The 23,070-nt window shown below is 55.6% G+C and overlaps 1 protein-coding gene across 1 annotated transcript in view; it reads right to left on the reverse strand.

The window, feature by feature from the left end:
- Nucleotides 1-1,331: 1,331 nt before the first annotated feature.
- Nucleotides 1,332-23,070, reverse strand: part of IMPA2 (inositol monophosphatase 2) — a 28,133-nt gene continuing 6,394 nt past the window's right edge. Inside the window, exons 2-8 of the mRNA XM_060119441.1 lie at nt 19,540-19,673; nt 12,602-12,706; nt 10,766-10,811; nt 8,928-9,036; nt 3,328-3,436; nt 2,585-2,736; nt 1,332-1,447 (exon numbers count right to left, since the gene is read on the reverse strand). Of these exons, the coding sequence (XP_059975424.1) occupies nt 1,332-1,447; nt 2,585-2,736; nt 3,328-3,436; nt 8,928-9,036; nt 10,766-10,811; nt 12,602-12,706; nt 19,540-19,673 (771 nt within the window). The remainder of the gene's footprint in view (nt 1,448-2,584; nt 2,737-3,327; nt 3,437-8,927; nt 9,037-10,765; nt 10,812-12,601; nt 12,707-19,539; nt 19,674-23,070) is intronic.

The following is a 23,070-nucleotide window of genomic DNA, read 5'->3' on the forward strand; positions in this document are numbered from 1 at the left end:
GAGAGAAGCTGCTTCCTCGTGTGGGTATCAAAGGTGGGTCCTTATGCACAGCAGGCATGAGACGCCCTAGTCCCAAAGGAGACTCCAGTCCACACGTGTCTGAGCCCTTTACCTGTGAGCCTTTCGGGACATCACCTGGCACCCCATTCAGATCAGATCAGAAAACTCCTTCCTAAAGATAGCGCATGTATCAATCAGTAACCCAAGGGGAGGTGGAGGTGAGGCCTCTGGGGATTGGCTTGGGGAGGGAATTACCCCCTGGGAGGCCCCCTGGGCTCCACCAGGTGCGTGAGCGGGCCCAGTGCACCTGCCTTGTGAGTAGCAGGTGGCACAGGGGAGTCAGCATGATGGGCTCTGAGGCCCTGCAGTGTCCTCAGAGGGGAGCAGGGCCGGTGGGCTTGCCGAGGGCTCTCCAGGGTGTGGTGTGGTGAAAGTGCCTGGGTCATTGCACAGGCCGAACCCCGGAGTTTAGGTGCCAGAGACAGCAGGTGCCGGGGCCGCTCTACATACTCGTTAATTATTGTTGATGGCAAATTAGGAACACGAGGGAGAAAGCTAAGCGTGGGCTGGAATATCCGCTGTCCTAAGACTGACTTTCTCGATTTTTAAACTTCAGAAAAGACCCGTGGCCAGCCAGTGAATATCCTCATTAGAATTATTCTTATATATAATTCCTCCTCCTAAAGAGGAAAAAAATAAGGCCCAGAAAATATTTTTCTTCGTTAAACTGATCACAAAAACATTTAAACATAGCATTTTAGAGGTTTGGTTTTCTTATTTTAAGATTTTAAATTTTAAATACTGACATGATAATTACTGAAGTCGTTTTCATCACCTGCGGCAGGCAGATAGCAAGCATGTCACCTCTGGGCTGTCACATGCAAACTTCCCTAAAGAGCCTGTGGATTTTGGGGGTCGTTTGGGGAAACAGGCGACACACTTGTGGAGGGAAACAAGCAGAGTCATCATTTGGTTTATTGCATTCTGAAGTACCATGGGCAGAGGCGGGGGAGGTCGCTGAGAGCAAGTCTGCTTTATCAGCAGTTCAAAAGCCTTATTACCTGAGATTTGCATTCTGGAAAAAAAATTGCGTTTGCAGTATCAATACATACGTCCTGTGAGATCCGGGTTTCGGCCCCAGTAGGAGGGCTGGACCAACCCACACAAGGCTACGTGAGATTACAGAGAAGAACCACTGGACACCAAAGTCACCAAGACGTGGGCTCAGCCAGACAGCCCGGACTCCAGCCTGATGGCTCCTTTGGGGATCAGGAACTCTTGCTCCAGGTTCCCAGGAAGGCCCCGTCCTGGGGCAGCCCTGTCTGCTCCCCTCACCTCTCATCGTCCCGCCCGTAGTTAATCGTCTGTAGGGCCTGAGCTATGAGCACTGCCATTTCCCGTGTGCCCGCAGCAACCACCCTGCAAGACATGAGGTCTAGCGGCCCGCCTGCGGACAGAGGGACAGGGTGTCTGGGTTAGGGAGGGGGCGGCACGACCCGCATCAGCCCAGCACTCAGGCTGAGCCAGCCCAAAGGGTGGAGCCTCAGCCCCGCTCTGCCCCAACCTGGGTGCCATCCAGGCTGCGGGACTGGCACCTCCTGAGGCTGCGCTGGGAGAAAGCGGCTTAAGGTACAGCGTTCAGGCCTGAGGCTCAAACAATGTTAGGTCAGGACAGGGAGCAGTTCTCAAACTCTGCGCTGCATGGGGCTCCAGGTACCCAGGAGGCCTTGGTGGGGGGGGGTGCTGGGGGCGGCCTTTCTGCTGGGCCCCTCGATGCGGCTGCTCTGTGCACCAGGTATCTGGGGCAGGATGAAGGCCCTCGACCTCCTGGAGGTGTGAACAGGCCTAAAGGCCTCGCTGGAGACCTCAGTGCACATGCGTGTGTGCGTGTGTGTGTGTTTGTGTGCGTGCGCACGTGGTCACATCCAGGACAGACATGTCTTTAATGGGGACGGGCCTGCCTGGCCTCGGTGCCCAAGGCTGACCCCTCTTCACTTCACACCCTCCCGGAAGCTCAACTAGGGCCTCCCGAGGAGCAGGAGCAAAAACGGAGCAATCACGGGATGAAGGGCCCACCGCCAGCGCCAGCAGTTAAATGGAGCCCAGCGTTTTCCCAACAGGCTCTGGATTAAAGCTGGAGGAGGATGGGCTCCACAGAGGACCCCAATGTCAGATGAGGCTCCATGGGTGTCCCCAGGACAGGGACACTGCGGGACTCGCCCCCATGGGGTCGGTAACTGGGCAAGGTGACTCTGAGGCAGAGGAACAGGTCACCTCTAGCATCCATCACCTAAATCCTCATCATTGTATCAGGGAGCATGCTGCCTGCTCTGTGGTCTCAGTGGACTGGGTTGGGGGTGCCGTGGAAGTGAGTGTTTAGAAAACACTCACAGCCACCCGTCCTGACCCTGGGTCTATTTTCACACCTGGAGACAGGAAGGGGGAGGGGCCTTCTGGCCTGGCCCACTGCCCTCCCTACACGTCCCTGTTAGCAGAGGAGGGGGCCTGTCTGTCTGGGGCACTGCGGGTCTGTCCTGGGGATGCACCCCTGGGGACGGAGGGCGGGCTGAGGGCCCGAACTCACCTGACGTGTCCATCACGACGCCGCCTGCTTCCCTGATGATAACAGTGGCTGCAGCCAGGTCCCAACAGTGCAGGCCAAACTGGTAGTAGGCGTCGGCGGCGCCCGAGGCCAGGTGGCAGAGTGCCAAGGTGGAGCTGCCGATGACGCGGACGCTGCCGGAGATGGAGGAGGGGAAACACACTGAATGGCTCTGCTCCAGTGCCCGCCCCTCCACCGCAGGCACCCCCAGGAGCTAAACAAGAGCCCAGGGCCTCTTCCCAAAAGCTCGATTCTGAGCCCTGGGCCCAGAGCCATGCCGTCCAATAGAACTTTCTGTGGTGATGGACCACTCGGCGCTGCGAAGCCACCAGCCCAAGGCTGCGGCACTTGAAGTGTGGCTGGTGCAACTGAAGGACACAACCTTCACTCTGTGGACCTTCAACGACCTTAGGTCTAAACCATCTGGGGTGGCCGCAGTCACAGCACAGACCCGGAGGAGACTGGGCTGGGGGGGCATCACTGTCATCACGAAGGGCGCTGAGATCGGGGCGCACACGGGGCTGAGATGGGCTCCCACAGGTCCCCTGCCACCCCACCCCCACGGGCTGCACGAGCTCCTGGCTGGGGACCGGGCTGGCTCGTGTGTCACTGCTCCTGCCCTGCGGAGCAGCCTGGGAGCTGTGCGTGGGGCCTGGGTGTCCCATGGGTCTTGGGGAGGGGGAGTATGCACCCATGGGTCCCAGTCCCGGGAGGGGAGCGCGTACCCATGGGCCCCAGCACGGAGCAGCCTCTCCATGTTGCTCAGGAACAGCTTCAGTGTCGTGGGGTCTCGTCTGGGCCCGATTTCTGTCAGAACCAGGGCCTTGGAGAGATCTGTGTGGAGAGAATTTCTCCAAGTCAGAAACACCAAGGCTCAGTTCTCACCCAGCAGTCGGGTTTTTCCTCGAAGCGAAATGCAAACCCGCCTCCCGCTCTTGCTTGATTCAGTGTCCTCCCTGGGTGGCTGATGCTGCAGAGGCTTCTGGCCTGGGAAAGGAAGGACGTGCTGACTAGAGTCGAAGCCACACCCTGACCATCTAACCTCCCAGGCCCCAGAAAGTCCCAGATGCAGGGGTGCGGGGGGGGCAGACCCCCCGGTTCTCTCTTTTCAGGGACGCTTACCAGCAAGAACTCGGACGGGTCTGGTGGCTCATGAAACCAGCATCATTCAGTCACAAATAAAAACAAAGTGACTCCAAACTGGGAACGCCCCATGTTTGGAGGAAAAAAAATGCCTCATCAAATAAATCTGCCTTTAAAAGCCTTTCTCGGGACTTCCCTGATGGTGCAGTGGTTAAGAATCCACCTGCCAATACAGGGGATACGGGTTCGATCCCCGGTCAGGGAACTAAGATTCCACATGCTGCAGGGCAACTAAGCCTGTGCACCAAAACTACTGAGCCTACGCCCTAGAGCCTGCGAGCCACAACTACTGAGCACGAGTGCCTAGAGCCCGTGCTCCGCAACAAGAGAAGCCACTGCAATGAGAAGCTCGCGCACTGCAACAAAGAGTAGCCCCTGCTTGCCGCAACTAGAGAAAGCCCGGGCGGGCGGCAATGGAGACCCAACGCAGCCAAAAATAAATTAAAAGTAATAACAATAAAAGCTTTTTGCTAGCTGCCGTGATGACAAAGATGGAAACGTCATCCCTACCGAGGAAGCGACTGCTAAGCACCGTCTTTGAAAGGGGTCCTCAGGAGTAACCCCCCAGCATGGGGGTAGATGCTGTGGCCACCAGACACAGGAAAGTGGCTGCAGGCGGGCCGGGCCTGACTCACTGCGAGGGTCATAGCACTGTCCCTCTTGGCCACACACGCAATCACATCCAGATCTAGCGTCCTGTCTTGTCAGGCCTTGCCATTCAGGCAGGATCAGCCACTCCTGTGTGTTCAGTTGAGAGAACAAAGCCCCTCCATGAAGTGGAGGAAAACCACGCCCATAGGTAACCTCACTCCCTGGGCCCAATCCCGCCCGACTCCCATAAAGTCACCTCCCACCAGGGACAGACCACTGGGAGGAGACACTGAGTCTGTACCATTTCCCCTTTTCTCACACTGGAGGCTCTCATTTTATACTGTAAAGACTTTCTGAGACCTGGCACCACAGCTGGGCCAGTGACCAGCCCTGCCATGTGTCTGGTGGCGGCTCGGGCTCTACCCACACGAGGGGCACAGGGCGGCGGCTCCAGGATCTCCGGGGACAGGACCCAGTCTGCCCTCCAGAGCTCACCTCCCGACCCCACCCTCACTGGGCTGCAAGCTGAGAGGGCACCTTCCCATGGAAAAAAGACTTGTTTTGAAGAAAAAGACCTCAACGGGGCCAGGCGCAGTGGGTGACCTGCAGGAGGTCGTGAGACCCAGACCTTGACTCAAGCTTGTCTGGTGATGATGCCAAAGAAAGGGCTTCTTCCCGTAGTTTTTCATCTGTGAGAAGACACCTCTGTGCCCAGTGTCCCCCGCCCCCCAGCTGCAGTGTATCCACTCTTCCTCATGCTTGCACAGTGGTGTTTTTTCCTAAATGAAACCCAGACAATTAAGAAGTCATCTGAACTCTGCCACCTGAGGCAAAATACTTTCTACTGTTTTCTTTTGACCAGATAATGACACAAAGGTAAAAATGACAATCCCCTCTACTTAATATTGTCTTATGATTAATTCTGACTAGCTCTCCACAATTACGATGACTTACTATGACTTTTATTACCTTTCAAACTATTTTTATCATAATAGTTCAGCTCTTAATCAAATACTAATATATATAATTTAAAATATTCTGTGACTTCATGGGTGTGTGGGGGGGGCACGGGGACCTATTGCTTAATGGGTTCAGAGTTTCTATTTGCAGCGATAAACAATTTGGAAATAGAGGAAATGGATGCACAAGTTCGTGAATGTAATTAATGGCACTGAATTGTACACTTAAAAATGGTTAAAACGGCAATTATTATGTTATATATATTTTACCACTATAAAAAAAATCAAATAGATTTTGAAGCAGGGCATCTCTGCATCCTCTTTCAATAAACAAATTTTAGGATGAAAAAATAGTCCGTGACTTCCAACAGTTTGAAAACTCTTTTTCTGGTTGAGGATAAGAGCACTGTTGTCTTGAGAGAGATTTTACAACTTAGAGATGAGAGAAGCAAGTCCTCTGTCTGCCCTGAAATACGTCCTCACAGGAAAGAGGTGACTGTGCCTTGAAGTGTGGGCGTGAGTGCAGGTCGTGCAGCTCCCATGATGGCCTCGGACCGGCGTGTGCGACACACGTGATTGGGCTTCCAGATCCTTGCTGACCGTGAGCTCCTCACACAAAAAGTAGTATTAGCTGTACTTCACTGAAAACCCCAGAACTAGACAGAAAGAAGGTTGGGGGCTGTGAGGGAGAGGCAGAGAGTGACCAATGGGAAGGGGTTACCCCGGAGCCACCCAAACACGGGGCACCAGGAATGTAATGACACTGAATTATTCACTTTACAACAGCTAATTTCATGTTACGCGACCTTCACCTCAATACATTATGTTCAAAAACAAATAAGTAATTGGAAAAAAAAAAAGTATTGTTCAGAATCCTGGAGAAGACTGCCCTGGAAACCTATGTAACCTCTTCCAAATCCCCTCTGACAAAAAAACAGAGCAGCTGGGAGAGCAAAACACAAACCACAGACAAAAACCATCTACAAAAACCTACGTCCACAAGGGCGTATCCAGGCCCCAGAGGGCAAGTGGGCAGGCGAACCCCTGACAGTTACTACGACCTCTCGTAACTGACCTTCCAGGGACTCTCAGGGCAGGACCCACTGAGTAGAAACGCATGGGAGTGAACCCCAAATTCACTGGACAGGAATCAGGGGCAAAGGAGGGAGACGATCCAGGTAGCAGTGCGGGAGGGGCAGAGCCAACCGTCCAAGGAAGAGGCCAACTTTGCAGGCACTTCACAAACACAGCAGAAGAGGGAGCCCTAGAGCCACGAGACGATGGAAAGTGTTCACCCCCCCACCCCATCACACCACCGGCCTCCAGAGCTCTTTCAATTAGAAAGAATGTAAAAGAATGATGTTTGAATTCCATACACAATTATCATAAGAAAAAAGAGACTAGGGAGCATAATAACATCTCTCCAGTCGATCAGAGATTTCCAGAAAGACCCGTCCACAAAACAGAAGTAGCTGCAAGAGAAAGAAACGGAGAATCCACGGAAGAAGAACATCACTCAAAAGTAGAGGGGAGGGAACCTAAGAAAAAATTAGGAAAAAACAGTTCAGAAAAGAAGGTCAAGCTAAAGGAATGAGAATAAATAAACACAATAGATTATGCTTTACAAGACATGGAAGGTGAAAAGGAGGAAATTTTTAAAAATTAAAAAATCGGTGGAAAAGATTTAAGAGAAAGTGACAGAGAGATACGTACTGAAATGCTGGCTAGAAAGTGCGATTATGTCTGGGGTTTGTAGCAGGGAGTTGTTTGGGGTGGTGGGGGCAGGGAGCTTGGAGGAAGCAGGGTTGGCCGCGGCGGGCAGAGGGGCGACATCAGGCTGTGATGGGTCATGTGGCTTCACTGTACTTTTTCTGTCTCCTTTGTGTTTGCAGTTCTGCAAGGTAGAATTTTGAGAAGAAGCTACCAAAGAAATTCTGGCCTCATCTAATCCTTTACCGCTATGCAGTGCGGTCTTTGTTTTGCTTTTGTGAGTTGAAAACATTGCAGAAAGGAGCACAGGAAAGAGAAGGCAAGGAAAGCAGGGAGATGAGTGATGGTTGTTTTAGCGACCACTTCCTCCAGAAACTCATCCCAGAGTTCATAGCTGGCTGATCTCGTGCGAAGATTCAAATTCCCTCTCTGATAATGACTCTCATTTTGGGCACCAGTGCCAGGCCGTTCCTGAGTGCCCTGTGGGTAGGATTTAATTTGATCCTCACAGCTGTCATCAGCATCACCTCCCACCCACGTGAACACTGAGGTTCCAGGAGCAGAGCTGACAAGTCACATGTGGAAGGTGTCAGAATCAGGCTTTGAAGCCAGGTCTGTACGACACCTAAGGACATTGCTGCTGAGGAGAGCTTTCCGTCACCTCCTGTAGAAACCTCGTCACCCGGCAAATAGAAGACAACCAGGGCTGAAAACATCACCCTGGACTTTATGAGTCAGAATTTTTAAAAAATCCCAAGTGAGCTTTGGGACACGAGCACCGACGGACTTGGGGTTCCGTGTTGCAGAGGGGGGTGGACGGCGTGTTTGAGCAAGGAGGCCCGTGGGCGGAGGGCCTGGGATGGGTGCGAGCGTGGGCACCGAGCCTCGAGTCACAGCAAATGAATGTGGAGCAAAGTTCACCAGGGCCTTTGACAACTCGCTCCCTCACCCCCGAGTTACACAACTGGCTGGCAGGCCAACTCCTGGCAGGCGCAGCTGTAATCAATGCTGCTGTCTACGTGGCCAAACCAAACAGTCCCCGGGCAGGAGCCTGGGCTGGGCGGTGGAAGAGGCTGGTCCGTGGTCCTGCCAGGCCCCTCCCTCTGGAGCTCCTGCGACGTTACTTCCTGCCCCCCCACCAACACTCTTGAGGCCTGGGCCTCCTGCCTGACCTCCTGCCTCGCCCGTCCTTCACGGGGCGATCATCTCCCTGGCAGATCCACGGCTCACAGTCACCCCGCCCAGGGATCCAGATGGCGCTGCTCTCACCGGACCTCAGCGGACCTGACCTGGGCTGGAAGGCCCGTCTCCTCACTGGCTGCGGGCAGCTCAGGGGCAGGGACACTCCTGACCCCTCTCACCACCTCTCAGGCCAACTAGGCACATACTGTCAACTCTGTATATTACAGGCAGTCTGAGTGTAACAGCAGCCCTTTGTAAAAGCCACCGGTGTCCTTGGGTCCTGCTCCAGGAATGACAAGGACAGGGAGCATCTGTGGTGCATACACCACGGCTCATGGACACAGATCCCCTGCGGCCGTCCATGTTCTCACAGGGACTGAAGCCAACGGCAGTGGGTCCACATCCAGGGAGCCACAGCCTGCACCTGGGGAACCGGGTCACCAAGAGGCTCCGAGGGCCAGAGTATGCCTCTGACCCTGCTCTTGGCCTGGCCAGCTTGCCCAGGCCCACTGGGACCACGCGGGAACTAGTGGCCAGGTTCCTTCTCACATTAGGGATGAAAGGTGAGAGCAGAACAGAAAGGGCCCATTGAAGGCTCCTGGCCACATCCACATTCACACTGAGACACAGACTGGCTCGACATCCAGCCCACCAGGGGCGCACTGTCCCCGAAGAGACTGGACCTCAGTAGGAGATCCCCACCACTGCCTCGCGGAATGCGTGACACGAGCAGGGCCCACCTGTCTCCCCGGAGACGTGCAGTTGCTGGCCGTTGCAGAAGGCGCCCCGGCCCCTCCGGCCCGTGTACAGCCGCTCCTCGGTGCAGTGGTAAATCACCCCGAATTCCAGCTGTGGGGTGGGCAGGACAGAAAACAGACACAGGATGTGACACAGGGACCAAAGGCCATGCAGCTCTAGCTGTGACCACTAACACAAGGACCATGGATGGAAATTAGCTTTCGAAAGGGAACTCAAAAAATCAGCATCTGGATTCAAACCTAAACCTGGACATGAAAGCAAATGTCCTTTCCTTAAATAACTATATTTAAAGATATATTTAAACAAATAAAACTATATTTTAAACTGACATCTTAATCAAGCATTAGTAACTGAAAATTACTGAAAAAGCTTCCTTCTTCAAAAAGGCCTCTTTTGTTTTTTCTGGGAGGGGAAAAAAGGCTCCTGTGACTCTAATCAAACCCCACAAGAAACCCTCAAAATTGCTGACGTGTGAAGAATTCAGAATGCATCTGGAGATCCAAGAGCATCACAGAGCCCGGGGCGGTCCAGGAAGAGACATGATTCACCAGAGGGGCTGATCCCTCCCTCACCGCACACATCACCGGGCCTGCGGCCTCAGTCCCCACAAGCCAGTGCCCAGAGGAGGGGAGCTGGGAAAAGGCCTCCATACACCCGGAGCCCGTCTGCCTCTCCTCCCGGACTCCCTGCCGTCCTGGGCTAAGAACAGCACGTGTGCCTGGCCTGTGCGGCCGCCAACGGACAGAGAAAACGAGGAGAAGCCCGCAAACGCCCGAGGGAAGTCTGGGCGGGCAGAAGGGCTCAATTCTGGGAAGACCCTCCAGTCAGCACACACCCAGATCCTGCGCCCCCTCCAGTCAGCACGTGACCGCCCCCCTTCCCAAGCCCAGGTCAGTCCTGGAACCAGCTGGCCTCTGAGACCCTGCGGCAGGCAGCCAGGGCCTCCACGAGGCCAGAACACATGTACCCAGCACACACCCCGGACCGTCACAGGCCTCGGCCTGGCCAGTCAGAGACCCTGCCACCAGAATGAACAGCCCCCGGCCCCCGAGCTTCCTGCTTCACTTGCTCATCTCAATGACCACATTTAACAGAGAAACAAGTGAGTAACTGACTCCCTCACTAGATCTCAACATTAAGGCTCTTGCTTACCTTCACCTAGAAAATTAAGTTCTTTCTCACGGGTATGACTCCTCTGCTGCCCCAGAATCTGTGCTAACCGAGGGTGCCCTGATGAGGGCTCCCTCCGCAAAGCCTGGCCCCCTGCCCTATTCAAGTGTAACTGTAGTAACTGCAACGAAGGTAAGACTTTTCCTAAGTGTAATCGCTGAAACTGGATAATAAAGCTTAAGCCTGGATCCAGCCTTTTCTGCAGGTCCCAAGATATGGCCCAGTTCCGAGGGTCTATGGGAACCACACAACAGCCATGTTCTCACCCAACAGCTAGAGGAGAATGAACAACTAATAGAACACTGGGATTAGAAATGTCCTCCAAAAATAGGAGTTTCTTTTGTGTGTGACTCGATCACACGCCCCAGGGGTCAGATGGAGACTAACTGGGAACATCTGCCCACAACGTCCCCTCCACGCGGCATCGCTAAATGGCCACCGAGGGGGAGGGCTGGCCGGAGCCCCAAACCCACACACCCCAAACCGGTTTGCATTTGTTTACTTTCTTGGATTTGAAAACACATGCTTGGATTTACTCGTCATGATGAAGACCGAGGACAAGGAGAGGAAAACTGAGGTTGGAACCAAGAAGCAAGATGAATAAACAAGACCCAAGGGGCCACGTGGCCGGGCCCCACCCATCACGTACCTCCTGGTTCACAGCAAACCCAATGCTCACTGCCACTGTCGGGAACCTGCAGAGAAGACAGATGGTTTACACGGTGACACACACGGACGCATGCAAACTCAGGAGCCTCTGTATGGCTGGTGGCACAAAGGACCCTTCTACAGTGCGGCTGGGTTTGTTTTGTCAAAAAGTACCTCCCACAATTTCACTGAGCGCTTCGAGGACAAGCAGGCTGAGCTGACATGTAGGACAGCGACCTTGACAGACAACAGTGCTGGCCATCGTCAGGATGGACGTGACTCAACAGTGACCACAGAGGACCCGGTAGAGAGTTGTTAATAATCAGCTTTCTGGTTCTCAGAGGCTGAAGGGATGGAGGGGTCTGGCCCCAGCGTCCATTGAGGGGCTGGGTCCAAGACAATCGCGTCCCTCCTGCCGTGACCCCTGGGTGAGCCTCGCGCAGGACAGCAGGCGTGGCCACTGCGTGGAAGGCAGGAGGTGACCTCGCATCCTGCCTGTGGGTTTACAGGTTACGTCTCCAGAACGATTTCTCCCTTATGTGAGGATCGTTAGGGCTTAATGAGTAGTTACAAGGAAGGGCTGCTTCTAACCCAGGAGACTCGGGACCCAGCCTTGCCCAGGCTGCGCCGTGATGTCCCCTGCCATCTCCATGGGGAGGCTCTTGACATGCCACGGCCGGGCCTGGCTGTGGTTCCCACCCTCAGAAGGCTTTTCCCACTTGCTCTAGTCCCAGTGCTGCTGGACACGAGCAGGACAGGTCCTGTCCAAGCTGCAGTGGCCAGAGGCCCCCAAATGCCTTTAGGCTTCAAGGGTCACCACAGCCCTGGACGGCCCTGGACTGTATCTGGAGCCTAAGGGTCAGCCTCACAGCTTGTTTCCCAAATGACACTCTCATCCAGGTTCTCTCTCTGGTACTGGGGTGGACATGTGGCCTTTGTCCATGGTGGGGCTTGGCCCGTTCTGTGCCCACCACCCTCACACAGGTGACCAGTGGGACAGGAACAGGAGCCCCACTCAGAGATACACACCCGGAGGGGAGCCCCGTGGTCCCACAGGACTCCCCAGGGGTGTCACGCTCTAGTTAGAGTCTGGTGACACTGTTGCTGTCACCAGATGGCTCTGTTCCACCGTCTCTAAAGGGCCACCTGTGATGCGCTGAATCACTTTCCACACCTACACATAAATGCTCCATCTGAGGACCCCACACCCCGGCCCCTCTCACTGTAAGGAAGGAAGCAGGCGGCTGGCTCACCTATGGGAGGGGCCCTCCCCGCGGGTCCCACTGGTGGGGGCTGCAGGTCCACAGGCCCCCCAACCGCCGATGGGGACCCGGGATGGGGCAGGAGACCGGGCCAACCAGCTCTGGGGCTGCACGAGTGTCCTCGTGGGAGGCTTTGACCGCCTCCCCCCCGCCCACCGTCAGCGCTTCTGGGGCTGGGCAGGTCACTGCCATCACATGCCTCTGACCTCCTGAAAACCTGCTGCTCTGGGATGACATCTGTCCCGATTAGGCCGGCAGCCGGCGGCTCCTCAACCCCCCAGGCCACCATCCATATGCGTGCTCCCAAGGCTGCTGGACCAGACACCCTGTGTTATTTACAACCCTGCCCATCTCTCCAGGGGCCTCCTTAAGGGTCCTTCTTAAATTCAACCCAACGTTTAAATGTGACAAATGCAATAGTTTTTAAACAAGTGAAGATCTCCTACATGCTCTGAACGTATCTCACAAATGGGAAACTTTATTTTAAAGTATCATGACTTGTAAGTGAGACCACAAACCCGCTAGAGGTTTGCTGACGTGCTGCTTCGGAAAAGCCGGGGTGTGCCTGCGCTCACCTGTGCACGAAGTTGCAGGTGCCATCAATGGGGTCGACGATCCAGGTGGGGCTTGGGGTAAGCACGCACTTGGCCCCAGCGGCTGCAGCCTCCTCTGCAATGAACCTGCAGCGGACAGAGCTCAGCCTGAGAAAAGGCCAGGAACTTGAGACTCAGCGCTTTGAGCCCCGGCCCCGGAGACCAGCAGGCAGGGTGAGGAGAAAGACCTTCTGCATTTTGCCTTCTGCTAGTCACTTGGCAGGACCCAGACACACAAGGTGACACCTTCTGTTAAAGCACCAGGGGGTGTGGTGGGCCAGGCGGGGGTCCGAGGAAGGATGGATGTGGGAAGAGCTGCTGGCGAGAAGCTGAGCTCTGTGCTGACTTGACTCTGCAGGGATAAGGCCGAGAAGAGAGCCAGCCAGGGGCCTGAGGATGCCGGGAGGACTGGCCTGGGGTTGGGGGAACAGGCTGCATCACAGCTGACACCCCATCTGTACCCAGCCCAGCCTCCCCGAACCGCAGGTGGTGGCATGGCATCCATCCCGCATGCGGGAGACAGGAGCTGACGTTGTTCCTGGGAGGCCCCACCCCCCTGGGCTCCCCTCTGGACCCCATCCTGCAGGAGTACGCAGGCCACGCACCGCGGGCCCCTGTCCCCGCCCACCCTCTGTGACGAGTCCTCTGAACACAAGCACCCCCGCAAGGCCGTCCATGCCCCGTTGGGAACCTGAACTAGACGGCAACAAGGCAGAATCCACTTGGTCTGTCTCAGCAATGGGAGCCGCCAGGAGCCAGCTGCCTAGGCTGGAAACCAGGGATGGCTCCCCTACCCCTCCTTCTTGCCCCCCCCCACCATGCTGGCTCATGCTAGAGGGTCCCCCGAAGTGTCTGCATCCCTGCCTTCTGGGAGGAAAGAACAAACTCCACCTAAATCCCCAGGACGGCGCCCGACACAGGTTTCCGACCGTCCCCAACAGATCAGGTTCACCTGGTCCTGCCGAGGGCTTCTCACTAGGTCCTCACATGCACGTCTGTCCTAGAGAAAAAGGGGCCCTGACCACAGCACACCTCTACCAAGAAGGAAAAACAAGTGAAAAACAAGAAATGCTTGGTGTTCTACTGCTGGCGTTTTGCACACCCCAGTTGTAGTTGTCGGAAAGCTCTTTTTTTTTTTTTTGCGGTACGCGGGCCTCTTACTGTCGTGGCCTCTCCCGTTGTGGAGCACAGGCTCCGGACGCGCAGGCTCAATGGCCATGGCTCACGGGCCCAGCCGCTCCGTGGCATGTGGGATCCTCCCGGACCGGGGCACGAACCCGCGTCCCCTGCATCGGCAGGGGGACTCCCAACCACTGCGCCACCAGGGAAGCCCCGGAAAGCTCTTTTTAAATAGAATTTAAAAGCTAGAGTTGGGGACTTTCCTGGTGGCACAGTGGTTAAGAATCCGCCTGCCAATGCAGGGGACACGGGTTCGAGCCCTGGCCTGGGAAGATCCCACGTGCCGCAGAGCAACCAGGCCCGTGTGCCACAACTACCGAGCCTGTGCTCTAGAGCTCACGAGCCATAACTACTGAGCCTGTGTGCCACAACTACTGGATCCTGCGCGCCTAGAGCCCGTGCTCTGCAACAAGAGAAGCCACTGTAACAACGAAGAGTAGCCACCGCTCGCCGCAACTAGAGAAAGCCCGCGCACAGCAATGAAGACCCAATGCAGCCAAAGATAAAAAAAAAAAAAAAAAAAAGTCAGAGTTGGAAAAAAAGAGTTGGCGCCTTAGTCTCACTAGTCACACGGGTCAGAGGCCACCACACTGGACGTGCAGACAGAACACCTCTGTCACCGCAGGAAGCTCTCCAGGTCGGCATGTCACGGTCCTAACACTGTGAAGGTGCCCTTTATTCTGGTGTCACTTCAACTGACACAGTGCCATCACCTGCATCGTCACTCAGCTGGTCCCCCTCAACTCTGGCAGCATTTCTGTCCCAAAGATTATGAAACTCATGCTCTATGTGCACAGAGTCATCCAGACACAGACAAATCACCCGAAGCTTGTCCGTGTACACGATGAGGCTACATCATCATTTTCAGGTTGCTGTTTCCAGCCCGCCCACCGCTGTCCCTGGAAAAACCCACCTGTGAGCAAGCAAAGCACTGGACTGGGGGCAGGGGTGAGGAACCTGGAAAATTCGTGTGAGTGGAGAAAGCCTACAGCTGCCCCCAGGAGCTTACAGCCCAGAGGGCAGACCAGATGCATCGGGGAAGCTCCTGGCTTTTGTCCCTCCTGCTGCTGGGCAGCCTCCCTGCCATCCACCGCTGGGAATTTGGATCATGTGACCCAGGTAGGCGGGTCTAGATGAACAAGGTCGTGGTGACCATCAAGTGAGAGGAGGCTGGGCGGGGTGTGGCCAGGCAGGGTGACTCCCCAACCGCTAACCCCGGCAGAAACAAGGGGAAGATCCTATGCCACATTAGCTCTGGGGTTTTCTGAGTCAAAGATGTTAAGGTATTAAATCCGTCTTCAGTGCTTTCTGCAGCTATGTGATTTTCCTGCAACACTTTGTGATTATGTTCTTAAAGAAAGGGGGCCATACCCAAAACACACGCACATGAGGACAAAGTCCCAGGCTTGAACTGGGCACAAGGTCCAGGAAGCAGTGAGAAGATGTCAGCTATGTGATTTTCCTGCAACACTTTGTGATTATGTTCTTAAAGAAAGGGGGCCATACCCAAAACACACACACATGAGGATAAAGTCCCAGGCTTGAACTGGGCACAAGGTCCAGGAAGCAGTGAGAAGACGTCACTAAGGTCGAGAATAGAAATGACTCACAACAAAGATGATCCCAGGAACCTGGGAGGAATGTGGAATCTTCTTCCTTTTCTAACCTGATTTTAAGCGAGAAGCTGGTAGCTACTAGGGGGGTTGGCAGGAGTCGCTGGGGTCCTGGAGGAGGAGGAGGGGCCGACAGCTCAGACAGCTGGACCACAGCCTGCGGCTGGCGGTCAGTCCATCAGCAAATGTGTGTACACGGTCTCTGGGCTCCCGGAGCAGCCCCCATGATGCATCTGCAGACTCAGCTTTCGTCTTGCGGGGCATTTCTGGTGGGAGTCACTCCAAGCAGCCACTCCAAGGCCTGGCCTTTCTGGGCGTCGACTGTTCAGGCCGAGGGCACCCTCCTCTTGACCGCAAGCCAAGGTGGGGGGAGAACTGGTCACCTCCCCACTTGCCTCGTGCCCATGGGCAGGGCCTCAGATGTGTCCACTCTTCTAAGGCACCAGAATACCTCCCCAGCCTGTGGACCCTGATTTCCTCCGTGTGGGAAGGTAATTCCTGCAGAGGCCGGGGTACATGGACTCAGATGGCATGTGAGAGAGAGTAACACACACCTCAACAAGAGTGCTGGACCACAATGTAAACAGAAACAACACACGTGACTGAGCATGGGGCCATTTCATAGGCCTATGGAATGTACAGAGGAAAACAGCACCAGGGACAAGGTTCAGAGCTTGGAAACAAGTTCGACCAATACGTTCTGCTTTATTACTTCTTCCTAAGAGTCGTAACAAACCTTCCTTATGATTTTGATGGCCAGGAGCACCCAGGCCTTCTCTTTGGCCAGTTTGTTGACTCTGTGATAAGGTCAGGGTCACCTTCAGTCACTAGGGAGCCAGCTAATGTCCTCGGCCTCATCGCTCAGGCTTTGGCCCAGGCTCTGCTGCCCGAGGACACTGCATGAAATGCAGCAGGGAGACAATGCAGGCAGGCATTCAGGTGCTGGTGGCCAGGAACGCCTTCTCCCCGAGTGCACGCACCCCACAGGGCACAGGGGCCGGTCAGCATGACAGTGCGGCCACGTCCCACCAGGGGCTCAGCCCAGGCAGAGGCGAGAGAGCACCAGCCGTCCTCCTCCCCCGGCCTGTGCCTCCCGGACAAGGGGACACAGACAGGCTCAGCAATGCTACTGCATGTCTTCAAAGTCACCCCACTTGGATCTCACTTGGGAGCACAGCTGGAACAGGTTTCGGCACCCACAGAGGCAGCCCGGGCGCAGACTGAGCTCATGCCGTCGGTGCCAACACAGTGCTTCGGGAATGCGGCCCTGACCTGGTTCCTTGTGTCACCTCCTCCGCGCAGCAGTGTCAGTGCTGGGTGACACCGTGGTCAGATTCCCGTCCCTGGGGGTGGAGCAACTGCCCAGCCAAGGGCAGAAGCAAGCGCAGTTTCTGTCCACACCCATCTCCCAGGCTTTGAATTTCACCAGTGAGTAAAATAAAATAGCAAAACCAGGGAGCCCACAGGCAGGTTGTTTCTTATTTTATCAAAGTCAAAACAGCTGCAATCTATCTTTTTTTTCTTAATTTTTTTTTTTTTTTTTTGGCTGCCTTTGGTCTTTGTTGCTGCTCACGGGCTTTCTCTAGTTGTGGCGAGCGGGGGCTACTCTTTGTTGCGGTGTGTGGGCTTCTCACTGCGGTGGCTTCTCTTGTTGCGGAGCATGGGCTCTAGGGTGCGCAGGCTTCAGTAGTTGTGGCACACAGGCTCAGTAGTTGTGGCTCGCAGGCTCTAAAGCGCAGGCTCAGTAGTTGTGGTGCACGGGCTTAGTTGCTCCGCGGCATGTGGGATCTTCCCGGACCAGGGATTGAACCCGTATCCCCTGTGCTGCAGGCGGATTCTTTTTTTTTTTTTTTACGATGTTGGGGGTAGGAGTTTATTAATTTATTTTTTATTTTTGCTGTGTTGGGTCTTCGTTTCTGTGCGAGGGCTTTCTCTAGTTGTGGCAAGCGGGGGCCACTCTTCATCGCGGTGCGCAGGCCTCTCACTATCTTGGTCTCTCTTGTTGCGGAGCACAGGCTCCAGACGCGCAGGCTCAGTAGTTGTGGCTCACGGGCCTAGTTGCTCCGCGGCATGTGGGATCCTCCCAGACCAGGGCTCAAACCCGTGTCCCCTGCATTAGCAGGCAGATTCTCAACCGCTGCGCCACCAGGGAAGACCCTGCAGGCGCATTCTTTAACCACTGCACCACCAGGGAAGTCCCATGCAATCTATCTTTAATACTGTTTTGTGAAAGACTAAAAATGAGGAAGAATGTAAGTTCAGACTTCTTAAGAAAGGGTGACAGCCTTATACCAACTTGTTGTTTACGGGATATATTTAAATACTCTGAATGCAGAAAAATAACAATATACTATTTTATCTTATAATATGCGTGCAATTTTTTTCCTCATCACAAGTTTCTCAATTTGTCTCCGATCTAAAATACAATTAAATGTCCCCAAATTCTGGTACTTTCTTTTAAATCTTAATCATTGGGAAAAAACCAAACCTGACTTTGGTATGCTGAAAAATGATTTCACCTATTTGAATTTTCTAGGCAACAGAGCAGAGAGTAGCATCCTGGCTTTGCTCTCAGAGCCAAGAGGGGAGAGGGAGCAGGGCCAGGCTGACACGGGCAGCCAGTCCCTGCCTCGCAGCCTGCAGCTTGGGGACCGCTGCCTCTTGCTAGGGGTTGGGGGGCACCTGCACTGCCCAGGGCTTTGTCAGGTGGGCTGGCAGGCACAGTTGGAGAGGCTCCAGGGGGCCTGACACCCACCTGGGGTGGGGACTGCTGCTCTGGGCGGACCCAGACAGTCTTCCGAAGGGGCTTCGGAGCCTGAGGCCCCCCGTGTGACACACTGTCTTCTGTCCTGTGATACTTGTCAAGGAGTGTGTAAATTCACACTGTGCAAAGAGACACCAGGCCCCATATCGACACAACAGTGCATCCAAAGCACCAGCAACCGGCCAGCACTTTCAGGATTCGGTCTGTCAGAGTGATCCGACTGCAAAGCGCCAGGAGGCCTGGGACCGCCACCACGCAGAGCCCTGCAGTGACCAGAGCCTTTACCTGGACCCTGGACCCCAGGGCCCCACAGTCCAGCTGCCTCACTGTTGTTGGAGCCACCAGACGATACAGGGACAGAAAGAGCTCCTGGGCCAGAACCAGTGGTGGTTCCTGAGCCATCACGTCTCAGGGAATCCAACTGCCTTGAACACGGCGGGGCCAGGGGCACTGACCCTGCCAGCCAGCCCCACCCACCCCGCCCTGCGTCTGCAGCCATGTCTGCGTGGACCTGTGCGGCTCAAACCCATGCTGTTCAAAGGTCAGCTGTGATTCTTTGGATGTTACCATTTAATTTAGAGTTTTGAAGGTTAAGAAATCATAAACAGTGCAGAGCCTGTAACCATTATAACAGATGCTAGGGTCCTGACTTTACGCCAAACAAGGAAAAAGGGAGAGATGCTGAAACACAAGGGCTGCCGTCAACATGCCTGCACACACACATGCACCCACATACACACACATGACCCCTCAGGTGATGCGGGATAGAAGGAAGGAGCGGGGAGAAGGTGCGAGTGTGTTCGGCCTGTCCCCTCCCCCCCAGTCACTGGCAGGGTGTCACGCAGCAGGAGGGAGCCCCTCACTGGTCCACATGGACGTGGGGCCGGACAGACATGTCGTCTACACCTGGGAATCCAGCGATTGGGCTCCAGGGTGAGCAGCTCCCTAAGGAAGGAAAGGGACACTTGTGCCCAAGGAGCCCCCTCCCCGAGCTCAGAGCGTCTGCCCCGGGGGCTCTGGGCCCCCTTGGAACTAGACAAACAGCGCTGGGCAAATGCTGGCCTTTTTCAAGGAAAAGATTAATCGTTGCATCAGATTCTCCATACAGTGACCCAAAAGGTCAGGGACACCTGCTCTGGAGAGGTGTGGCCCTGGGGGCTTGGTGTGGGCTTGGCAGGAGGGGTGGGCAGCCCTGGGGATGGCCACACGCGGGGATGCATCCTGGGAAAGTCCGCGTGGCCCTGGGCTGACAGGGCACAGCAGAGGGGACTCCCCGCCAGGATCCGCCGCAGGGCGGGGAGTGGGGGGACACGCGGCTGGGGGCGGGTCACAGCAAGGAGTCAGTGAGGCCCCAGCACACCCACCTGTGGGAGGGAAAGCGCTGCTGCAGCTCCTGCAGGATCAGAGCCTCCACCAAGTGATCTGTTTCTGTCACCAGGTCCGCGGCTGACGTTTTAGTTGAGACACGTTTTTCCTCAGAAAGGGCTTTCCTGATGATCTGCAATGAAAGTCGGTAGGTGGGTGATGCTGGCCAGCACCCCCTGCTCTGGGGACGGTCCTGCACCAGAGCTGGGCCCCCTCCCCCACCGCGGACGGCCAGATAGATGGACCGGTGGCGCCCGGCTCTCTGTGGCGCTCCTGGGAGCCTTCACTGCCGCCTACTCTTCTCGCGAGAAAGGCGGTCATGGGTAGAACAGTCTTTCTTTGGAGGAAAGAAACGCGGTTCTAAGGACGTGAAGCTTCAGCCACAGAGCCCCACAGAGCCCCCGAGCTTGAACTCGGAAGATTTCAGTGTAGGAACCGCTTCTCCTCATTCACTTTACCCATCACACAAACGTGCCCTTGGATCGGGAGCCCAAACGGTCCAGCCGAAACCAAACCCGGGAAAGTGAAAATGCACGCAGAGAACTGGAAGGCAGACCCTGGCCTCACGCCCCAGGGGCTGGGTGCATCAGGTCACAGGACCGAGTGGTTTGGTCTCCCAGGAGCTGCCAGCGCTTCACCTACACCCAGGATGGAGGGCTGAGTGCCAGGGCCTCCCCGGGGGCCCACACAGGAAGGCATTGAGGGTATTAATCAGGAAACAGCCCCACTGCAGCTAGGGCCTATCCTGTCACCTCTGCCCGAGTCACAGCTCGAGTTCCCAACCATGGTGACATCAGGACCCTGAAGCGACCTCTGACCTCTCCTCCAAGATCCGCTGCACCCAGGATCCCTCACCTCCTTCCATGGACCCCCTTGCTCAGCCGCCACCTGACACCGCACCGCCCACCCCGTGATACTTACTCTTCAACGTTAGGCGGGTGTATCCCATGCCCTGTACACACACATCGTGTACACACATGGCCTGTACACACACGCCATGTACACACATGCCTTGTACACACATGCTCTGTACACACACACTGTGTACATACATGCCTTGTACACATGCCCTGTACCCACCTGCCCTGTACCCAGATGCTGTGTACCCACCTGCCCTGTACCCAGATGCCGTGTACACACATGCCCTGTACCCACATGCCCTGTACACACATGCCCTGTACCCACCTGCCCTGTACCCACACGTCATGTACACACATGCCCTGTACCCACACACCATGTACACACATACCCTGTACCCATATCCCATGTACTCACATGCCCTGTACCCACATCCCATGTACCCACATGCTGTGTACACAATACTCTGTACCCACATGCCGTGTACACACACACCGTGTAATTACATGCTCTGTACCCACATGCCATGTATGCACATGCCGCGTACACACATGCCCTGTATACACATGCCCTATACCCACCTGCCATGTACACACATGCCCTGTACCCACATCCCATGTACTCACATGCCGTGTACACACATGCTGTGTACCCACATGTCCTGTACACATACCCTGTACCCACATCCCATGTACCCATTCGCTGAAGAGGAGGAGGCCAGGAAGACGCCTCCAGGAAGCCTGCAGACAGGGGTGCTCACGCAGGATTTCACAGAATAAGCAGGACCCCCTAGACAGGGGCGGTCCTCATCTCAGCACCAAGCCCAGAGAGTTGTTTGGTTTTCCCAGCTTGGTTGCAAAGATAACAGATTGGTTGTAATGTTTTCTAACAGAAAACCCGGCTTGCTCTCTGCTCCCTGCTGCCCGCCTGGTGTCTAGGGTCATGCCCGGCACACAGCCGAGGCGCAAAACCCTTCAAGTCACCAGTACATTACACCTCAGACTGCTTAAACAGACTCAGCACCGTTTTTTCCAACCGGACCTCACGCGCTTGTGGAACACTGACCCCTTGATCTGTCTTGTTTTGCCTCTTGTTGCCCTCGAAGCCCATCACCCTCTGGTTTCCATCCCATCCTGCCTCCCGGGGCCCCCCCGCACATCCACTCCCTGCAGTGCAGCCAGAAGGGCTCGCTAAGCTCGGGCCCGCATAAAGCACCTAATGGTCCCGTCACCCCGAGGATAAAGTCACCCCCGATGTAGCTCACAGTGGCCTCTGTGGGCTGGCCTGGAGCAGAGACAACTGGACCCGAGTAGCTGGCCCTCTTCCTTCTAGGAACAGAGCCCAAGGTTAACAGGGCATCGAGCCACATGGTAGCCCGCATCACAGCCTCCTGTGCAGGCAGGTGTGGCCCTGGGACCGAGGTTGGCCCCAAGGACGCGAGGGGGAGTGATGCATGTGACTCCCGAGTCACGTCCTCAAAGGGCCATTGTTGGCATGGCATTTCCTCCTGCCCTTCCACTCCCTCCGCTGTGACTTGGGCGTAGTCGCCGGGGTCAGAGCAGTGGGGTCAGAGCAGTGGCCGGAAGGAACGGGCCCCTGGGTGACTTGGGAAGCAGAGCCTGCCTCCCAGACTCTAGCTAGACTTGGGAGTGGGGGGGAGAAAGGACCCCCTGCCTCTGTCCCCGACTCTAAAGGAGCCAGCCCATCGGCCCACCTCTGCGCCCCCGCATACCCTGCCCCTCCTGCTGCACCGAACCGTCACTCACCCTCCCGCCCCCTTCCCACTGGACGCCAGGTTCCTCTGGCCCCAGCACTCCTCCTTTGTGACTGGGATGTCACCTCCCCGCAGAGCCGGCGCTCACCCTGCAAGTGCGCTCCTGGCTCCCGGGTTAGGACCCTCGTCTGCCCTGTGTCTGAACTCCCCCCGAGGCGGGCTCTGCAGCCTGACACATGGTGGGGTCTCAGAGAACACCTGCTGGGTGCACACGGGGCTCAGGTAACTAAGTCGGGAAGAAGCTCGGCAAGTGCTCTCATGAAGCCTCATCTGAGCACCCTGGCCTCTCCATCCTCTGGATCCAACTGAGAGGAGACATGCCCAGGGGCAGTGGGGGGGGGGTCCTGATGTCATCTGGGCTCCTTCCCAGGGGAGCCAGGCCCCCAGCCACAGATAATACAAAGGACGGAAATTACGGATCCAGGAGGAGGATGCTAGAGCGTGTCCTTTTATAAGGATTTCTTTTCTGTTTCTATCAGTGTTTATTATGGCTGTATGATGATCCTTTCCTTGTGGGCCTGTGTCCCCCAGTGCAGGGCAGGCCACACCTGCATTCCCAGCCACCTGCAGTGCTGCTGTGGTCAGCCCTCTTCACCGGCTGCTGCTCCTTCAGGCCTTGGACGCCTGGGAGGGACCTGCAGACCATTCCCGACTCCTCCCTCTCAACTGGTTACACTCCCAGATATTTAGATTCCATTTCTGAATTATCGTCCCAGACTACACTGCCCTTCAGATGACCCAGACATCCTGGCCCCAGACACTCTCCTGTCCACTCCTCTGAAGGCCCATCTGTCCATCTGAGGGGGCTGAGGCCTCAAAAAACTTAATGCTTTATGACAAAACCCCCCAAACCTACCACATACACAATGTACAAATCTCAGTACTAGGTTAAGAAAAG

The sequence above is a fragment of the Mesoplodon densirostris genome, chromosome 15, assembly GCF_025265405.1.
Source record: "Mesoplodon densirostris isolate mMesDen1 chromosome 15, mMesDen1 primary haplotype, whole genome shotgun sequence".
Taxonomy (NCBI): Eukaryota; Metazoa; Chordata; class Mammalia; order Artiodactyla; family Ziphiidae; genus Mesoplodon; species Mesoplodon densirostris.